At 44.1% G+C, this 19,079-nt stretch overlaps 1 protein-coding gene across 1 annotated transcript in view; it reads left to right on the plus strand.

The window, feature by feature from the left end:
* The window catches only part of LOC142576286 (nose resistant to fluoxetine protein 6-like), a 93,516-nt gene that overhangs the window by 58,866 nt on the left and 15,571 nt on the right, over positions 1-19,079 (plus strand). Inside the window, exons 8-10 of the mRNA XM_075686340.1 lie at positions 237-329; positions 4,182-4,347; positions 13,663-13,742. Coding sequence (XP_075542455.1) covers positions 237-329; positions 4,182-4,347; positions 13,663-13,742 — 339 coding nt within the window. The remainder of the gene's footprint in view (positions 1-236; positions 330-4,181; positions 4,348-13,662; positions 13,743-19,079) is intronic.

The raw sequence follows: 19,079 nt of genomic DNA on the forward strand, positions 1-19,079 counted from the left end.
TACGTTCATACACACACACGCACGCACGCACACACACACACACACACACACACACACACACACACACACACACACACACACGCACGCACGCACACCCACCCACCCACCCACACACACACACACACACACACACACACACACACACACACACACACACACACGAAAGAGCGCGGGCTCATCACGGCCATCACGTTAACCTGTGCTGATATCTGCCTCGTCCTTCCTGTCCAACGCAGTGGATACGCAGCGGCCAACACAGTCCTCGAGCTGCACAGGCTGAAAGTTGGCTTTTTCAGGAGACTGCTAGCCGTCCACTGCTTAAAGAGCAGGTGAGCCTACAGTCGACTTTTTTTACTCAACAGTGAACCAACCGAACTTCACTTACGGCGCCCTCATCCTGAAGGTATAGCAGGTCGCCTGCACGCCTTGTGAAAGGGGCGGTATATCGCACTATCTTTAATCATAATTTTACGAGGCGTAACATCTGCAAGTCCCGGCCACGGCGGCCGCATTTCGATGGGGGCGAAATGCGAAAACACCCGTGTGCTTAGATTTAGGTGCACGTTAAAGAACCCCAGGTGGTCAAAATTTCCGGAGTCCTCCACTACGGCGTGCCTCATAATCATAAAGTGGTTTTGGCACGTAAAACCCCAAATATTATTAACATCTGCAAGAAAAGCTCATATTTCTGCAGTCTGAGCACACTATCTGGGGTTCGTATTTGTAGTATCCTTTCATTTATGCGACCCATCATAGTTATGTACTGTTCTAGTGGGCTGCTGGCGCATTTCACATGACAGTTTAGCCTCCTCGCTAAACTTGTAGGCCGTGCGTTTTCTATGACGGCTGTACATAGATTGCTTTGTCACCAGAAAACCGTTGGTGATAAAAAGGCAACAAGTGATACGCAGCCTCAAGTGACATTGAAGTTCCGACTTCGGCAGTGGACGATGGCTATTTATTGTCTCACTTTGTAAGCGAATCCCTCCAGTTTGCCGCTCTCCTGCCGCAGCTATGGTTAGCCTACCACGGTTTATTTTTGTTTACTCGGCGTCAAGAAGATACACTCAGAGCTCCTTCGGCTGCGCGATTCGCGCCACGTGATGCAGGCGTCAATCAGTTTATTCTACTTCAAGAATAACCTCTTTTTAGAGTCTGTACACAGGAAATGGGCCAAGTTGGTTGAGAGCAACATTCCGGGCAAGCTGGTAATCCATTACTCAAATGATACTGCGCAACAAAAACGACACGGACGTAAGAGAAGACGACCCATCAAGCGCAAACTTTCAAATAAGTTTATTGTACCACTGAATCGATTTTATACATGTGAAGCAGTGTAGACTGCGCATGCGCTTACATGAAAATGAACTGCGCATTCATGTAACATGGTTACGAGTCATGTGATGCCGCCTCCAAGAAACTTAGTTCTTCGTCTGTGAGAGCCGGAGAAGGGAAGCCAACACACTTATCACCTAATTTCGCGATCATCTGCGCTTCAGATATTTCACGGATGAGCTGCGTGCTGCCACGAGAAACAATCGTGCATTGGTCCTCAAGAGGTTTGCATCCATGATCGCGACAATGAATCACCAAGAAACCACCGGAGCCATTTTTTTACATTTTTACATTATAAAATTGATTCAGTGGTACAATATACTTATTTGAAAGTTTGCGCTTGGTGTGTCGTCTTCTCTTATGTGCGTGTCGCTTTTTGTTGCGCAATATCATTTGAGCAAGTTGGTTTAGATGCCAGAGGGGCGAATGGAGCTCTGGGTTAATTTAGGCCCCTTGCACGTTACACGAACGCTTCACTGCCACAGCAGTTAAGAGCTCAAAATTGGGTTTTACCAGTCCTTCTCGTCTCGTCCGTCCATCCAGCAATGAGTGTCGACTATTGTTGTCATCAACGACTCACAAGAAAATATTTTTTCTGTAGTCGCCATTGCCGCAGTTCAAAGAAAGCTTTTGCACATAAAGCGAGCAAAAAATTCACCGATTCGATTAAGATACTCCCTAATGCGAAATTAGATAGCAGCTCTATACGTGTTTTCATTTCGCGGTATATTGGCTGGTGCGGACAATCTGTGTCATGCGGCACGTTGCAAACGGAGAGAATTGCGGCGCTGGACTCGTGCTTCCACTGTACCCTCCTCTTCCGCTTTCATCCTCTCGTTCTTTATCATCCGCTCCGCGCTCGCTCTTTCATCCATCGCTGCGCTCGTTCGCTCGGTTACGCCGACGGTCGCCGCAGGAACCAGTGCCTCAGAGCTGCGCTCTAAAATGAACAAGGTGTGCCAAAATTGTTCGAGTGAAATATATTGTATTCTAAAATATTCAACAGCCGCGAACAAAAAAAAAGAAAGATTATCATAAGCACCAGGTCACACAATTACGAATAAAATGTCTCCAAAAGCTATGTATTTATAGCTAATTAAGCATAGCCTGCTTATGCAACGGGAATCGCAGAACGCTAAAGTACGTCCGTATACGTAGTTCTATTTTCACAGCATGCATTACTATGTCGTACAGAAAGAAGAATGCATACATCACAAAGAAGAAAAGTCAGAACTAATCTATTAAACACTACCTTTTCTGTGCTACCAGAAATGTTAATTACGTTTCAAATTGTATAATGCCTGTTAGTTTTTTTCTTGTTATTTTAAATCATAAGGCTGTATGCGACCGCACCTTTCCCCGCCTAAAAAACTACCCTAACCATTCGAGCTCCAAGTATCTGGTAGGCGCCTTTATTTCAAAGATAAGCCGCCAACCAAAACAAATAATCAAATAACATGTTGCACGTCTTCACTGTAGGAGAATGCTGCTGTCGCAGTTAATGAGTTCAGAGCCGAAGGAATCGCTGAGATGTGCTGCCTGTATATTTTTTTAAAATTTCGCCTCCATTTGGATAAAACCGTGGCGGCCAGAAATTGAACTTGTGACCTCTTCGAAAGCTGCAGTGTATAAGCCACAAGTACTCAACCACCCGACTGGTTTTGTATTGTTTTGGAGCGCCGACTACTTTCGCACTAAAAGCGAGTGCCATGTGCACAAAACAAACGTAGTTATGAATTAGTGGCAACCTTTCAAATATTACAACAGCTTTAATACGCAAACAAACAAAAATTCAACGCAAGTTACGACTTAGGTAGCGTCGTTATCCGAATCGCGGTGCCTTCAGGAAAGTCCATGCATAAAGAAATGAAATAATTCTGGCTCGTTTAAAAAGAATAACAGCACAGTCTTCGCGTTTTTTCACAAACGAGCGGTTCGTTCTCAGAACGGCATACAGCAGACAGCCAGTCAATGAAATAAAGAGCATCACAAACAAACAGTGTAAATAATAAACACACCGGGTGCCCGCTGGGCAAGTATGAAAACAAACTCTTGGTAGCAAAAGAAGGCAACTGAGCAGCGTAAGTTGCCGATGGACTAGCAGATTAAAAGATTAGTGACAGTTCCTTATTGTTTTTCATCTTTGCGTTCAATGAAAGGTCGAACCATCAAACCCCAGAAAGATTACTAACAAGCCTACGAGCGCTCTCAATATTTTACCACAGTAGCTTTTCTGCCAAATGTTATTGGTTTACCTTCTCAGGATGTTTACGTGTGGTGACGCAGAATGTCGCCACGTGGTAGCTACACTAGATCCGGCTCGCTCGGTCATCTATCTATGCCGGTATACTCATTGCGCTCGACGCGCGAGCAGGCCTAACACGAGATCGCGTGTTTCCCTCCAGGCCGCGCCAGCATCGTTTTCATTACGGCGTGACGCAAGAATTTTTGCGTACACTTTGCACATGGATTTACGTTAAAGAAATCCCATGGTGTACAAATTAATCCCCACTCCTGAGGCCTCCGCAACATCCTCTCTCATAGGCCGACTGTGCTGCTCCTGGGCCTTCAGCATTGAGGTTGTGTAATACTTTCGATGCGGCTACAACTGACCTGGCCATCTCAAAGCGCACGCTCAGAAGCAACAGGAACAATGGTCTCGAATGGGCGGCAGCATCGGTAAATGCATTCCCGGGCGCACCGTCAGCGCGCTCTAGACAGGAGTGACGGGGGATGTATGCACAGGCAGGAAATAGTGAATAATTTAATCAACAAACGGCATGCGGCTCCTCTTGCGCAACCCATGGACTCTGGCGGTGCCAACTGATCACGTGGTCATTTCGCAGGCTTACCGCGTCAGTTCTCTTCACCTTGGGTGTGTTCGTGCTGTACCCGCTGTTTATGGACGGCCCAGCCGCCGACCGGGTGCTGCCGCGGCTCAGCGACGTCTGCCGGCGACGATGGGGGTTCGTGGCTGTGCACCTCAACAATTTGCAGGGACACGGCGAGGTGGTGAGTGGACGCGTTTCGGCTTAAGATTCGGGACGTTATTTTAGCGCGTAGCATGCATGTGCTTCGTGGCGTGGACGTGTACTACAGTACTGGAAAATCGTGAACTAAAACAAAACCTCAGCGTCGTTATGGTCTCGACTCGTTTACTTTTTTTTTTACCCCTATATAGAATAGAAGCGCTACAATGGCGACATCTTGTGACACCTTTGATTAATCGCAATGCATCCGAAATCTACTCGCTTTGCACCGCGTATTTGTCTTTCTGAAAGCAGAGATGTACGGTGATATGTTCTTAACCATTCAGTCGCTGTCGACATCTCCTGTCCTGCAATTAAGAGGCCCGCAGTCGATCATTGCTGTGCTGTGAGAGTTGCTGCATTCATTGTAGTTGAACATCGCGCCGCAACACGCCGCCATGCGCTCACGCTATAGACCACTGCATGGGCCGGCTTTTTAAGTCCGGGCCTGGCCGGAGCCCGAAAGTACCTTGCGTTCGACCGCCCTAGCCCAGCCCGGTGATCTTTAACTTGAGCCGTACTAGGCCCGGGCCCGAAAGATTCTGGCCGGTTCTGCTTAACCCATTATCACTTGAACATATACGAAGCTAGGTCGAGATCTAGGTTATTGTGAAGATACCGTCATGTGATCAACGGGCTCTGGCCGGTCTTCAAGCTGCATAAAAGCAGCTTTTTGCCCTGCATCCCCGCTTGCCGCCTGCTTCAACTGCGACAGAAATGAACATTTAATTTCATCTCGTTTCTAGCTGAACACGCACAGTTTATTATTCGAATATTTCTTACGAAAACACGCATATACAATGGACAGTTAGGAAAATATGGAAGAATCAGGCTTGCAACAGCCATGGGGAGTGGCACAACGCCTGCTTACATTTCGGGAGGAAGATATAGAAACGTACACCCATTCACCACCATGCTCGCGCTTTAAAGTGTGACATGAACGGCCGTGCCACATTTTCTAAATAGTTGTGCGACATTATACTACAGCGAAGGCACAGCTGAAGACTCGCGTACAAACCGCCAGCCAATTCATGTCACTTTTGAATTTCATATAATCATTTGTATATACAGTGATGGAACGCGGGCCAATAAATTTGCCGCGAATGTAAATTTAAATACGTAGTTCTATTGGCTTTCGCAAATATAATACACGGTCACTAGAAGCTTGTTTATTAAACAAACATTGGTCATCCGCGATCCAAACATTCATGTAAAATCATATTTTCACACAGAACGTGTCATTTTTATTACTTTACTCTTCGTCACTGTAATGGTGTCAGTTTTTCATTCCACAATTTAAGCATCCTTGTTTCGTAATATAAGCAATCTTGGACTTGTTCCTTTTGTGCTTCATTACAGTGCATGCAGAGCATAGGCAACGTAATTTTCCCCGTCACATCGGAATATTATCTACTTGCTTGTTCACTTAAATTCGCAAGGAACCCACCTATAATGGTAGAAAAACATATATAAAGTAGTGAACATGAGAGTCAAGCCAGTCGACGTGGGAAAATAGCATTCCAAATAAATATTCTCCGAGAAAATAACATTTTGTGCGTGCTATTTTCATTTTCAGATCCCTCTCACGAATGTGGAGAAGTTTTGCAGCATCCGCGTAGGTCTAAAGTATTTATCCAAGAACAGCGAATACTTGAAAGCCTAAATTTGATTAGTTGGACTAATTGCGCGATAACCTACGGCAAAATATTCAACTCAATTGAGCAAATAATGAAGAAAAATAATCGAAACCATCAGTGAGTTGCACTATGTCTTAACACACAAAAGAAACTGTGAGTGAACGCTCCGGAATTTATTTGCTGCCACTTTATTTAATTACTCAGATAACTTGTTGTCAGTCAGTCGGTCGGTCGGTCGGTCGGTCGGTCGGTCGGTCGGTCGGTCGGTCGGTCGGTCGGTCGGTCAAAGAACTTTATTGAGGTCCTGAGGAGTTTCAAGCCGTTGGAAATCCCACGCAGGGAACTCCTCGGGCCGAAAACGTAGGCGACGCCCAAGTCGGGACGGAAACGCGGTGACGCTCCGCCAGTTCTTGGGCCCTCTGGACTTGTTGACAATTTATTTAATTTTTGTTTCTTAATTAAAATGAGTTAAAAGCCTGACCCGAAGGCCAGGCCAGGCCCAAGCTTTCGCCCCCCCCCCCCCGCAGCTCGAGCCCCTACAGTATTCTAACTCACGCTGCGCCATCCTGTATGTTGGCGTAATCACGATTGCCTTGTGCCAAATCTCTTCAATGACATGTACAAATATAACACATGTTTTTATGCTATGACAGTACTGTTACGGGTATATAGACCCACATTCCCATGAATACCTGCGCACATTCTCATATTCGTACGCTCTGATAATACCATTCTGACATTTGTATTGAATATATAGGAATAAGCCTTGTCCGCGCAATATCGCTGCTTAAATTCTGTGATCATCTGCACGAAGTTTACCTAAAAAGTTAAACAATTTCCCAAATACTTCACAATCAACATAGACCAACTAGCCGGACTTGCAGCATCCTGAGCACAAATGGAAAGGCGGTGTGAAGACTGAAGCGGCAATGCTTATTATCTTAGACCATTGCTGCGGGAACAGAGATTAACCGTGAACGGCAGCGTCGGCATTGTAACGTTTCATAGTCGTGCATTTGGTCAGGAATGCGTACGAAAAGCCTAAATGAGTTCAATTATTATGAATTCCAGCCACCCTGCTTGGGAGGTTGAGCAATCTTTAACATTTAACAAGAGGCGTACCATGAGCCTAATTTTAGATCACCGGAAGACCATTCATAATTCAGCAATGCGAGGTCAGCTGGACGGCGACCAATGTCTCTAACAAGTCACTGGCTTGTCTCCAAATCCACATGGATAATTTGATATCGAAAGAAAGTTTATCGACGGCCACGGCGTACGTTTACGTTCCAGCAATAAAGGACTCCTTAGAAGAACGCCAACCGCCATATGTTATCTCTCTCTTCGTCGTTCATCCTGTAAGCGAAAAACGCCAGCTCCCTGGGCGGACTCCAACTAGCGCGGCCCTCTTTTGCTACTCATGAATGAGCCATTTCGCCTGCGGTATGCGGCTGCTTGGACCCTGACTCCTGAAATTTCTATGGTGTGGATGTGCAAATATTCGTTTTCCTTGAGCGGATCAAATACGAATCGAATATTTCTAGAATGGAATAGAATCAAATGTCGACTAGCTTTCGTATGGTATTCGAAAAATGAACGACAAATTCATGTAAACTGGTGCTCGCATCCTGTATATTCACGATGTTAGCGAATTCCTCTCTTTATATTGCACGTTATGAAGCGTTTTTCGTTAAAATCGCAAATGGGGTAAATTATTCACCGATCAGAGCCTACACAGAACGGGGTAGAGAGAATGGAGGTTCGCTGGACGCGCGATACCGTCTCCTGCTGCATCCTTGGGGTCTGCCAGTGGAGTCAAGTATCAGAAGGACGATATTCGCCAAAACATCCCATCGCAGACTCAGCAACGTACATCTGGCGCGTTGTGCGCAACAAAACAACTCGGTAAAAATTAACCACGGTGAATCACATTATCACTCATGCACAGGTGCGCCGTGCATGAGTGATAAGAGGGCTCACACTATAGCGCTATACATGCTTGCCTTTGGACAAGGACTCTCTAACGGTAGCAGTAGATATTCAATAGATATTCAAGTGTAAATTGAGCTTGAATAACTTCGTACTATTTCTCGTGCTAAAAAAATCCCTCTGCAGTTTTTCCAAAATGACCTTAAATGATCGCTGAAGTTTCCGGAAGAAAAATATGCCTCAGAATCGCGCAAGCGAGCCAAATACTCTCAGTAACGCACATACTAGGCCTGACGCCCACTCGTCCTCGTGTCAGTGTTACAAATTGCGTCCAGATGCAAAAGCGATCGCCAACGCACCAGTCAAGGTCGCCCGTATGCGACTTGGAGTGCCTACATCGTTATAATCGTAGGCGATTTACCTTCACTGGGGTGGCTGGGACCTTGCATAACTGTGCGCGAAAATAGTGCCCACTTTGTTTTTTTTTACTCTTCTTTATCAACTCCCTGCCAATAAGCGTAAGCAAAAGAACTCGGATGACTTCTCGCGACAACTGTTTCACCGTCTGACTGCAGTCCAGTCCCGTCCGTCCGTTCCGCTGTCCATCTGTTTCTTCGTTTCTCTGTCTGTGCGTACTCCGCCTGTCCATCTTCAATTTTCCTTTCTTTCTATCCGTTCAATTCTCCGCCCATGCACGCATCTAGCAACTTGCCGGCCTTTCCTTCGGATTTTATTTATTTTCCTATTAGCTCCCATTGAATTCGTGAAATCTCCGTGAGGTCTGGCTTGATTATTAATTCCTCGCAGAAATCGTGCACAATACTGTGTATAAGCATGCGGCGCTTAGCAGACATCGTCGGGCTTGGTGTACAAAGTCTGAATTCACCATTAGAATAGTAGGTTATAATTATTGGCGTTTCGTCCCTCATTTTTCTCTTTCTTTGGGATGAATTTCGCCAAAGCGCCAAAAACCCTTCACACTTGGTCACAAAAGTCATCTTGCTGCACCCTAAGTGTCATGTGCAGTAGTGTAGGTCTAAATCGTGTTGTCATCACGCGTACTACCCTCAGAAAATAGGTACAGAGGCACGAAGAGATTTGTGTTTTTCAGTATGTGTGTGTGTAAGCGGCTGCGTGCCTCTGTACCTATTTTCCGAGGGTAGCACGTGTGATGACAATACGAATTACAAGTCCTCAAGGACCATGGTCAAAGGAGTTTGTGAGAAGTCAAAATCTAGCAACCACTGGTACGTACTATGGATGTTTATATATATATATATATATATATATATATATATATATATATATATATACATATATATATATACATATATATATATATATATGTGTGTGTGTGTGTGTACCCGGATATCTAAACATCGATACTAGGTACCAATGGTTGATAGACTTTGACCTCTCCCTAACTCCTTTGACCATGGTCCTTGAGGACTCTTCTGTGCTTCTATTAGGGAAAATGCTCTTCATCCGAAGGGTAATAGCAACCACAACACTCTAGATTTAGGGCATACGTCTATACAGCGTTTTGCATGCATTGTATTTAATCAACACTCCCTGATTATTTGGAAGTATCATTCACTTATTTAAGTTTTCTCCGAAGTAACTCTACGACTTAGGTTCGTGGTAATACGAGCGTAGCGTGAGTCCAAGCAAAATCTTAGACGCCACTATTGTATATTTTTTTTGCCTTTCTCTGCTGGTGCGGAGTGCCGTCCTTGAACACATGAGTTAGAAGAGGGCGGTCTCTTGTTTTCTGCCGGGCCACCACGTGTAAGGCAGCGAGGTACACCGCTGCATAGATAAAGAATCCAAAGGCTTATTATTGCTGTCCAGGGTATTTTTAGCCCACCCGGAAATCCAGAACAAAAGATGATGTAACACGAAGCCGCTTCGCTTCATCAAAACGAAATATGGCTGCTGCTAAAAAGCTGCGTACTCGCGAAAGCTCATAATTCTTGTGTTTATTGTTGTGGCGTATGGAGGCCCTTATAAACACTTCGCTTTTGCTTTTAAGAGTCCGGCGCTGTACCAGTTGTTCTGAGCGCGCTGTGATGAAAATTTCATTTTAAGGACCACGAGATAATAATAGCCAAGACGCACATATAAAATATTTCAATTAGCAGCGCCATCCGTGTAGTTTTCACAGATGATCCTTTATGGTGCCCAGCACTGTCTCATGGTCCGTCCTCCGGTCTGCATTATAAAGGGTAAATATTCATAATGAGATCCGGTTACAAACAGGAAGGCATAGCCATTTAACTTAACAGCCGCGAAAGTGGTAGGATTCTGAACTTCGTCTACGGGGCTTCACGATAGAATTTAAGAATACCGCCCCCTACCGCTCTATAGTGTACGCGCTTTGTTCGTGCTCGTCTCTCTTTCTCTTTTTATCCCCCTTAACCCTGAACGTCCCTGCCTTTCTCTGCATTATTTTCTCTCTTTTAATGCGATTAGCATTCTCTGCCTACTTAGGGCGTTCTGAGTCTGTCTGTCTGTCTGTCTGTCTGTCTGTCTGTCTGTCTGTCTGTCTGTCTGTCTGTCTGTCTGTCTTACACCAACCAAGTGGTTCAAGTAGCCCGCTAGCTCAGGCTCTAGGTATGTGCTCGTGGTAGTGATGCCATCGTGGTCGTTGCATCGTCGGCAATCCAGCTTCGTCATGCGCTCTTCACCGGACGTTGTCGTCGTCACGCAATCCTCGTCATAGACTAATTGTCATGCGTAAGTTGTCATGCCGTCATTCTTATGTCGCCGCCGTCACTCGAGTGGCTTCACACCAGCCTCGTCACCCGACTCTTGTGTCGTTGTTGTCATGCCTTTTACGCCAACCCAGTGTCCCAAGTTTACTAATAGCTTGGGTTACTAGGTATGTGCTCGCGGGTAATGATGCCATCGTGGTCATTGCATCGTCGTCACTCCAGCTTCGTCATCCGACACTCGTCATGTCATCGTCGTCATACAGTCGTTGTACATGCGTGTACCTTTGTCGTGAGGCCACCGTAGTCATTCCGTCGACGTCACTCGAGCTTTGTCATCCGATTATCGTTAGGCCATCGCCATCATGACGTGTTCGTCATGGCGTCATAATCATACGGTCTTCGTCACAGAGTCGTCGTCAAGCCATCATCATATCCTCGTCGTCATCCTATTGTCCCCATACGGTTCGTGTGCCATGCTTGTCATACACTGGTTGTCATGCGTTCGTTGTCATATCGTTGTCGTGAGGCCGTCGGGGCCTTTTTATCATCGTCATTGCAACTTAGTCATCTGACTCTCGTTATGCCCTCGCCGCCACGTCATCGTGATCACTCATTCAACGTCACAAGATTGCCCTCATGCCGTCGTCGTCAATCTGTCGTCTTACAAACGTCATCACTTCAAAAACGTCATCCCATAGTCATCATGCCATCATCGTCATACCGCGTTCGTCCTTTAACGACGTCATTAGTTCTTCGTCTTTCCATCGTAATCAAGCCATCGTCATCCGATAGTGATTATGCCCCGTTGTCATGTCATCGTCGTCATTACTTTGTCGTCGGATAGTCGTCATACACTTGTCATACCCTCGTCATCTTGCCGTCGTGGTCGTTTCATCGTGATTGCAGTTTCATTATTCGGTCGTCGTCAAAACGTTGTCGTCAAGCCTTCGTCGTCAAACGTTCTTCGTGATACAGTTGCCACCATGCGTTTTCGTCATACACTTGTCGTGACAGCATCGTCATCGTCAGCGAGCGAGAGGGGGAGGCGGCGTTGGGCTCCGGCAGCGATTGCGTATTTTGCGGCCGGCGCAAGAGGAACTGACGATCGCGGCCGAATATCGCGCGCGAAACGGAGGAAAGTGGGGAGGCAGTGCGGGAGGTAGGAGAGGGGACAACTTTTACTCCGCCAGCAACTGCATACTTTGCGCGGCGGGGTGAGGTCACACGCGCCGTATCTTGAATGTAATCTGCAGGCGGCTTATACCTTTGTGCGTGCTGTTTTCTCGCCGCTGTTTCCGTTGAAGCGATAGACAGCACGAAGGTCACTTCGCTCGCTGCAGCTGCTATGCTTGCTCACGCCAGCGTTTTCACAGCGAGTGTCCGCGGTCATCGAGTGTGCTGTGTACATGTTTGCATGCGCGCGCTGACACCATGCTTGTTAATTCAACTACTAAGCGAATGTTTCCAAGTTTATGCGGCCTATCAAGCTAGTATCCTTACTTGCTTCGTATAACTGCCTACTAATTTGCTATCGAAATCGAGGCTTCGCATGTCGGGCAAACAGCGATTTTTTATTGCTTACATTCTTCGGTATTAACACTGGTGCACCTTTTCAACGCTTAAATCTTTCTTAGATTTAGCAGCGGCATCCACATTTATTTATTTCATTCGGGAAGAACAGTTTTCAGCAGTACATGCATATGGCGTCACAGCCCATTTTTGAGAACCATTTCACTTGTGCGCCAATTATCACAGGCGTCAAAATCATATGAATCATCGCTGGTTAGGAGCTCTAAGGTCATATCTGGCACTATCGGATGTTGAATGGGTAGATTTTCTATCTTTGATCGCTCGTCAACAACAGCGTAGTTATAGCTACAGCACTGGTGACAGACATCGTTGGGTGTACTAGCCCACATCAGTCCAGCACTCTGATGAAATCATAGTGCCTTTCAGCAATGGCGACGCTTATTTCTTTGTTCACTGTCAGTGCCTCTCTGCTTTTATTTGCGTTTGAGCTTCTTCAAAGAAGCGTAGTAGACGTATCCCGCCACGTAGGCCAAGACCGGTATGATGGCTTTGACCTTCGAGAGCGCCTCCTCAGTCGCCACTATGTTGCAGCGAATCGTTACCTTGCTTGTGTGATGCAAGACACTTGCTCGCTTGATAATGTTGCGATGTGAGACGTCTCCTGAGTGATCTCCCCGAGTGCGAAGTGATGCTCGCCAACCTACAAAGGATATTACCTGTACGTAAGAGACTTCTGCTCGACACACGATAATACTTTCGCTAGAGGTCATACTCAGGCACCGATTAAATGCTCTCCGAACAAAACAATACCAAAAAGCGCGTAGGCTAGCCCTGATTAAGAAGTATTTAGCATTACTCCCATTGGGGTAGTGAGAAGGAGTGAAATATTCTCGCAGTAGATAGAGCGCGGCCACTTTTCGCACAGATGATTATCCTCAGGAAAGCTGACCACGAGCACATTGTATCCTGGTAACATTTCCGACAATTGCGAACACAACATTTGTTAGACATAGCGATATCAATGTCTCACCATTATTAAAATTATACGAGCACTTTTCAAATCATATGGGGAGACGGACATGCAGTGACGCCATTTGTGAGAACGTGAAAAATCACAGGCAACTTGATCCAAATCGCGACGCGCTCCTGCGATCGCCTCCAGTTGTAGCGGCAGACTTACGGTGCCATCAGGAGAAATTTTGCTCAACTTCCTCCCCACCAGTAGTATAATAGAACAGCCAATTACTGCTGCTATTATACTTTTGAACTCAATGCAGGAAAGTGCGCTTACATGACATTTGATGCTCCATGGGCTTTCTTCTTGTGTGCGTGTGCGTGTGTGTGTGTCAAATATGCTGCTGTCGAATATCGTGGCTTTGTTTAAGTGACTGTAGTGTATTATTTTGCCAGTGGCTGCTTTACTTTTTTCATCTTTGCGGCTCGACGTTTACGTGTGGCGCTTTATTCTCTCTTTCCCCATGGTGGCAGTGCTACAATCCTCTGTGGTACATATCGTGCGAGATGCAGATATTCGTCGCCCTCTCCGGAATCGTCGTTCTCATAAGAAGGTGAGACACTCGGCTCTAAAGTTTCACGCCGAGATCTGTAATCAAAGAATGGCAGTGCCGGCATTGTTCAAGAAAGCATGGCACAGGCACTAACGTATTCAATTCTAAAACAATAGGTGTGGCAAACACACCCTGGAGAGCTTCGTGCACTTAACATTATGCTTGTAGATTACAAAAGCGTGTGGCATATTTCGCCAGTTTTTTGGTCAACAATGTAAAACCTGCATACAATATCTATTTAGTTTTGCACTATTTATCGGCAAGTCCTATTTAGTTTCGCACTATTTATCGAAAGGACAATGGTCCGAAATGATCTGCTTACCTTGAATGCGCTGTTCGACCACTACACACTGGTCAGGCTTCATTTAGAATTTATTTTGTACGCTGCACTTGCTTTATGTACAACCGGGAACAATGTGTAAAGACCATGGCGCAATAAAAAAAAAATGTAATCCCTTCTGCCCAGCCGTGCTACGTCGAATTTTCTTCTGTGGATTATATTGCCCACACAGGCGCAGGTTGGTTGTACCACTTAATTCCGCCCTCTACGCGTAGGCTGTAAAGTAAAAAAAAAATGATTGCGGCAGCACCGATCTTACGATGACTGTCGACGATAACGCGTTAGCCTTTCAATCAATATAGCGACACAACGCATTGCCACCGTCGAAACTAGTTATGTTTGAGGCCTGTACTGCAACGGGGCTCCTCTTTTGCACTTCCCTAAGAGCACTCTGCGCCATCTGGCGCCGCCGCCGCGAAGCCTGCGCGCGACCTCCGAAATGCACGACTCACCCGGTGCGTGCAAACGGAGAGAAGCACGTCGTGCGGCAACCGGGATCCTCTCCTGCGTTTCTTTCGTAGGATTACTCTTCGTAGGTTCCTTCTAGTGAGCCGCATTTGCGCGTCCTATTGAATTCACCGCTCGCGCACCTATTGGCCGAACGTAGCGACCTACGCAAAAAAGCATTTTCTTGCAGGACAGCCAGCTTCACGGCTGCGCCGCTGACACTAGAACTGGCCGCACCACCATCTCGCACTGCGACCAGCTGGCTGCGCAGAGTTTCATACAATACCTGAAAGGGACTGTGGCGCTAGCGTCTACGGGAGCTCGAAGCAGGGCAATTCAGCTAGCATGAAAATGATGTGCAGCACATAGATTTGCCTAGATTTCGTCTTTCTGGCCTAAAATGGCTTCGTGACTTTACAAAGTGACGATTTTTATTTAGCAAAGTACTGCGTTATAATGAATAAAGTAAACACTACTAAAATTGTCTGACGGCTGTATTCGAACACGGGAACCCAAGCACAAAAGCCAGATATAATAATAATAATAATAATAATAATAATAATAATAATAATAATAATAATAATAATAATAATAATGATAATAATAATAATAATAATAATAATAATAATAATGTATTTATTTGTGTTAAAAATACACAACACGGGGACCTGCTGTAAAAGCTGTCATGAATGACAGCTTGACAGAGCCGTAGGCCCCCCATACACGGGGCAGTTACATAACGACAAAAAAGGCATATAATGGTCGCATTTGAAATTACACATTCCGAGCGTACAATGTAACGTAGACAAAAAATAAGGCAAAATAGAAATACAAATTTCAAGTTCACTCATACAATAAAACATGACAGTCAACGACGGAGTAGTAACAAAAGAAATAACTTAAATGCAGTTTCACTTATCCGCAAGAAATAACAGTAATACATACACAATGATGGTAAAGAGAAGCAAAACAGATAAAGCACACATTGTAAATTGAAAGATGAAAAACGGAACCATTCCCTCAACATGTACACTGCTAGGGATAACGGGGCAAAGAAAAACTTGGTTTGCAGAAACGAAAAGTTAAGAAAGTAACTGCCTAGAATTGTTAAAATGCTGTCGAAGTTCTTTGAATGTTATATCTTCAAGTTTAACGCGTTCATTATTTAATCTATTAAGTAAACTGGGTAATTTGTTCTGTAGTGTCTTTAGACCATACGTTGTCTGATAAGTTCTCACTTTCCAGGGCATAGTATTACGTGTCAGGAGGGCAGAAGTGTTTTCCTGTAGGTTAGCTAAACGTTGTAAAAAGGAGTTATTGTTTATTTTTTCGTTTTTAAGTTCTTTGCCTAAGATGTAGTCGAACAATTTGGCAACTAGGATTACGTTGTACTTGTCAAAAAGATGCTGTGTGTGCGAGTGATAAGGCAAGCGCTCAACAATTATAAGGAACTCTTTCTGCAACCTATGAAGCCTGTTTAAGTTTCCCTGTGTTGTGTCAGACCATATTAGTTGGCAGTAGTTTATTCTGCTGGAAAACAATGAATCATAGATTAACATCATAGTTTGCGGTGGAAGTATATGGCGAATTCTACATGTTAAACCTATTACTTACGCAAGTTAATTTGCCACGCTAACCACATGAGCATCCATGACATATCTTCTTGAAAAGTGACACCTAATGTTTTAATACTGGAAGAGATCTCAATAGTTGTTCCATTTATTGAGATGAGTTTGCTGATTGATATATGTTTGTTTTTAGCTCGAAATATTAGTTTTCGTTTTATTCCTATTTATCAGGAAGCTATTCCTACGTGTCCATTCATCTAATTTTGCTAACGTGAAATTAGCGTCGTCGAGAAGGTCATCAATATCGTTACCACCTATCCATATGCTGGTGTCGTCAGCGTACATGATAAATTTCACACTTTCATTAATTTTAACAATGTCATTCACATACATGTTCAATAAAAAAGGCCCTACAATGCTACCCTGTGGGACGCCTGAGGAGATAGGTATTGGATCTGAGTGATAGTCATTTATGACAACTATTTGTTGGCGGTATTCTAGATAACAACGTATAAGAGAACCGACATTGCCACGAAAGCCATAGCGTTCAAGTTTTTGAATTAGAAGACTGTGATTAATGCAATCAAATGCCTTTGATAGGTCAATGAAGATGCCCAGAACAAGTTTGCCTTCCTCTAAATGCTGTAGTAGGTGTTCTTTTTGTGCTAGCAAAGCGAGTTGAGTGCCCATCCCCTTACGGAAACCATACTGACTGTCAGTTAGCAGATAATGTTTTTGCTCAAATTCAGTTAGCCGCCTTAATATAATTTTTTCGAAAATCTTTGAAAACACAGGAAGTATTGATAATGGCCGGTAATTTCCCAAATTGTTCTTATCACCTTTCTTAAAAAGTGCAATGACACGCGCTATCTGCATCATATGAGGAAATGTACCTACGTTTAAACAGAGGTTAAAGACATGAGTAATGCACTGAGATATAAGATCAGCAGCGTATTTTATAGATTTAATTTGAAGGCCGTCAATATCCCTGGCACTACTGTTATTTAGGCTGAGAATTGTAGTAGTTATTCCCCCTCGTGTACTGGATAACAAAATATAGAACTGGAATTTTGAGAAATGTATTTAAGATCATTGATCGGTGCGCAGCATGCTCCAGTGTCAACAAAATGTTTGTTAAAGCGTCTGCAAGTGCTTTGTGCTTTACCTAAGTACCATTTATTTTCAAACTGCATCTGTTCAGCAGGAACATTGTAATTTAGCAGATATTGCAGGTTTTCCCACGTAACATCCGAAGATGAATTCGAAGAACTAAAGGCATTGAAACAATGCTCGCGCCTCGCGTTTTTTATGTCTTTATCTAGACGATTACGAATTTTCTTAAAACGGCGGAAACGTTATAGATCTTTGTTCTTTATGAATTCAGCATATTCATCTTGTGTATTCGAACAGATAGCTCAGGGGTAATCCATGGCTTACGTATTTTATTTTTCTGTTTTACGCACTTCAATAGGAAACAAGCGTCGTATATTGGTTTTAAGAGACTAAAAAAAGGTTCATAAGCGTCATTTGCATCTTTAGATTCAGATACAGTATTTCAGGTTGCCTGCAGGATATTGGTACGAAACATACAAAGATTTTGTTCAGTTATTGGTTAAATAAGGTGTGTCGACTGTGATTCCTTATTCTGTAGATGACCCTTGTAACATAGAAATATTGGTATATGGTCGCTGAAACCCGACACGAATACGCCAGCTTTAACTGAATCTGGATTTATATTTGTAATAAGTACGTCGAGTGGAAATGACGTATTCTTGGTCACTCTGGTGGGCAGTTTCATAGTATTCCAGCATGCATTGCATTTTAAAGCGTTTTAAACCTGAGTTCAGGTGAATCATTTTTCATTATGTTAATGTTGATGTTCCAACCAAAAATTATGTCTAATTTCATGTCATTAATGAACGCAAGAAAAATATTCAAGTATTCAACAAAATGTGTACCAGAACCTCTTGGAGGGCGACAACAAACAAATAACACTGTGTTATGAAGTTTTACAGTCAATAACTCATAATCCTGAGTTTCCATCGAAGCCTCATTCAATATTTCACACTCTAATGGTTTTCTAGTTAAAATGCACACCCCAGCCCCACGACCGGTTTGTCGATTCAGATAGAAAGTATTATATAATGGAAGCCGGAAAATATTCACGTCATCAGTACACCGTGTTTCCGTCAGCATAATAACGTCAAATGATTCTTTCGTTAGTTCAATAAAAAGTTGTAGGTCATTTTCCTTGTTAGCAAAAGAATGCATGTTTAGGTGCAAACATTTGAAAGACTTGCGAAATGTTGGCTCTAAATTACTAGTAAAGTGTGTGGTAATACATAAGGCGTACTGGGTACAGTTGCCATAGCAGTGTTTCAGTTCAGCTGATTATCTTACTAAGTTTTTCGCTGTCGCTAGAATTAGAAATGACTACCGCGTTTGCCCCGTCTGTTATCCGCACGAGAACTTTGTTGTTGTTGTGCCATATGTACTTGTACTTGTTAGTTTTGGCCCAGAGCTTAGTTTCGAACAACAAGGCGCGTGTTCTTTTAGTTAAGTTCTCCGACAAAAAAAAAAAAACACTGTCATTTTCACTTGACAGTTTTCTCCTGCTTTGCCGCCATTTATCCCTGATAGCCTGATTGGCGAAACGGCAGATTATACCGGGTGTCCTATCTGCCTTTGAAGGCAGGCGATGGGTGGCCACTATATCATTTTCCAGAAGCTGCGGCAAGTTGTTTAGCACAGTCATCTTATTCATTTCAACAAGCAAATTTTCATTCTGCACCGACTTAATTCCATGAAATTCAAGGTTAAGCTTTCTACTTCTTCATTCCAAATCATCCACTTCCGTTTTCAGCTGCATCATTTCACTGTCTTTGGCATCAACCCTTTCTATTCTGTGCTTTAGTTCTTTTACTTCACGTTCATTCTTTTCTATTCTCGTTAAGAGCTCGTCGTATTGCTCACTCATGAACT

Source organism: Dermacentor variabilis, chromosome 3 (assembly GCF_050947875.1).
Source record: "Dermacentor variabilis isolate Ectoservices chromosome 3, ASM5094787v1, whole genome shotgun sequence".
Classification (NCBI taxonomy): Eukaryota; Metazoa; Arthropoda; class Arachnida; order Ixodida; family Ixodidae; genus Dermacentor; species Dermacentor variabilis.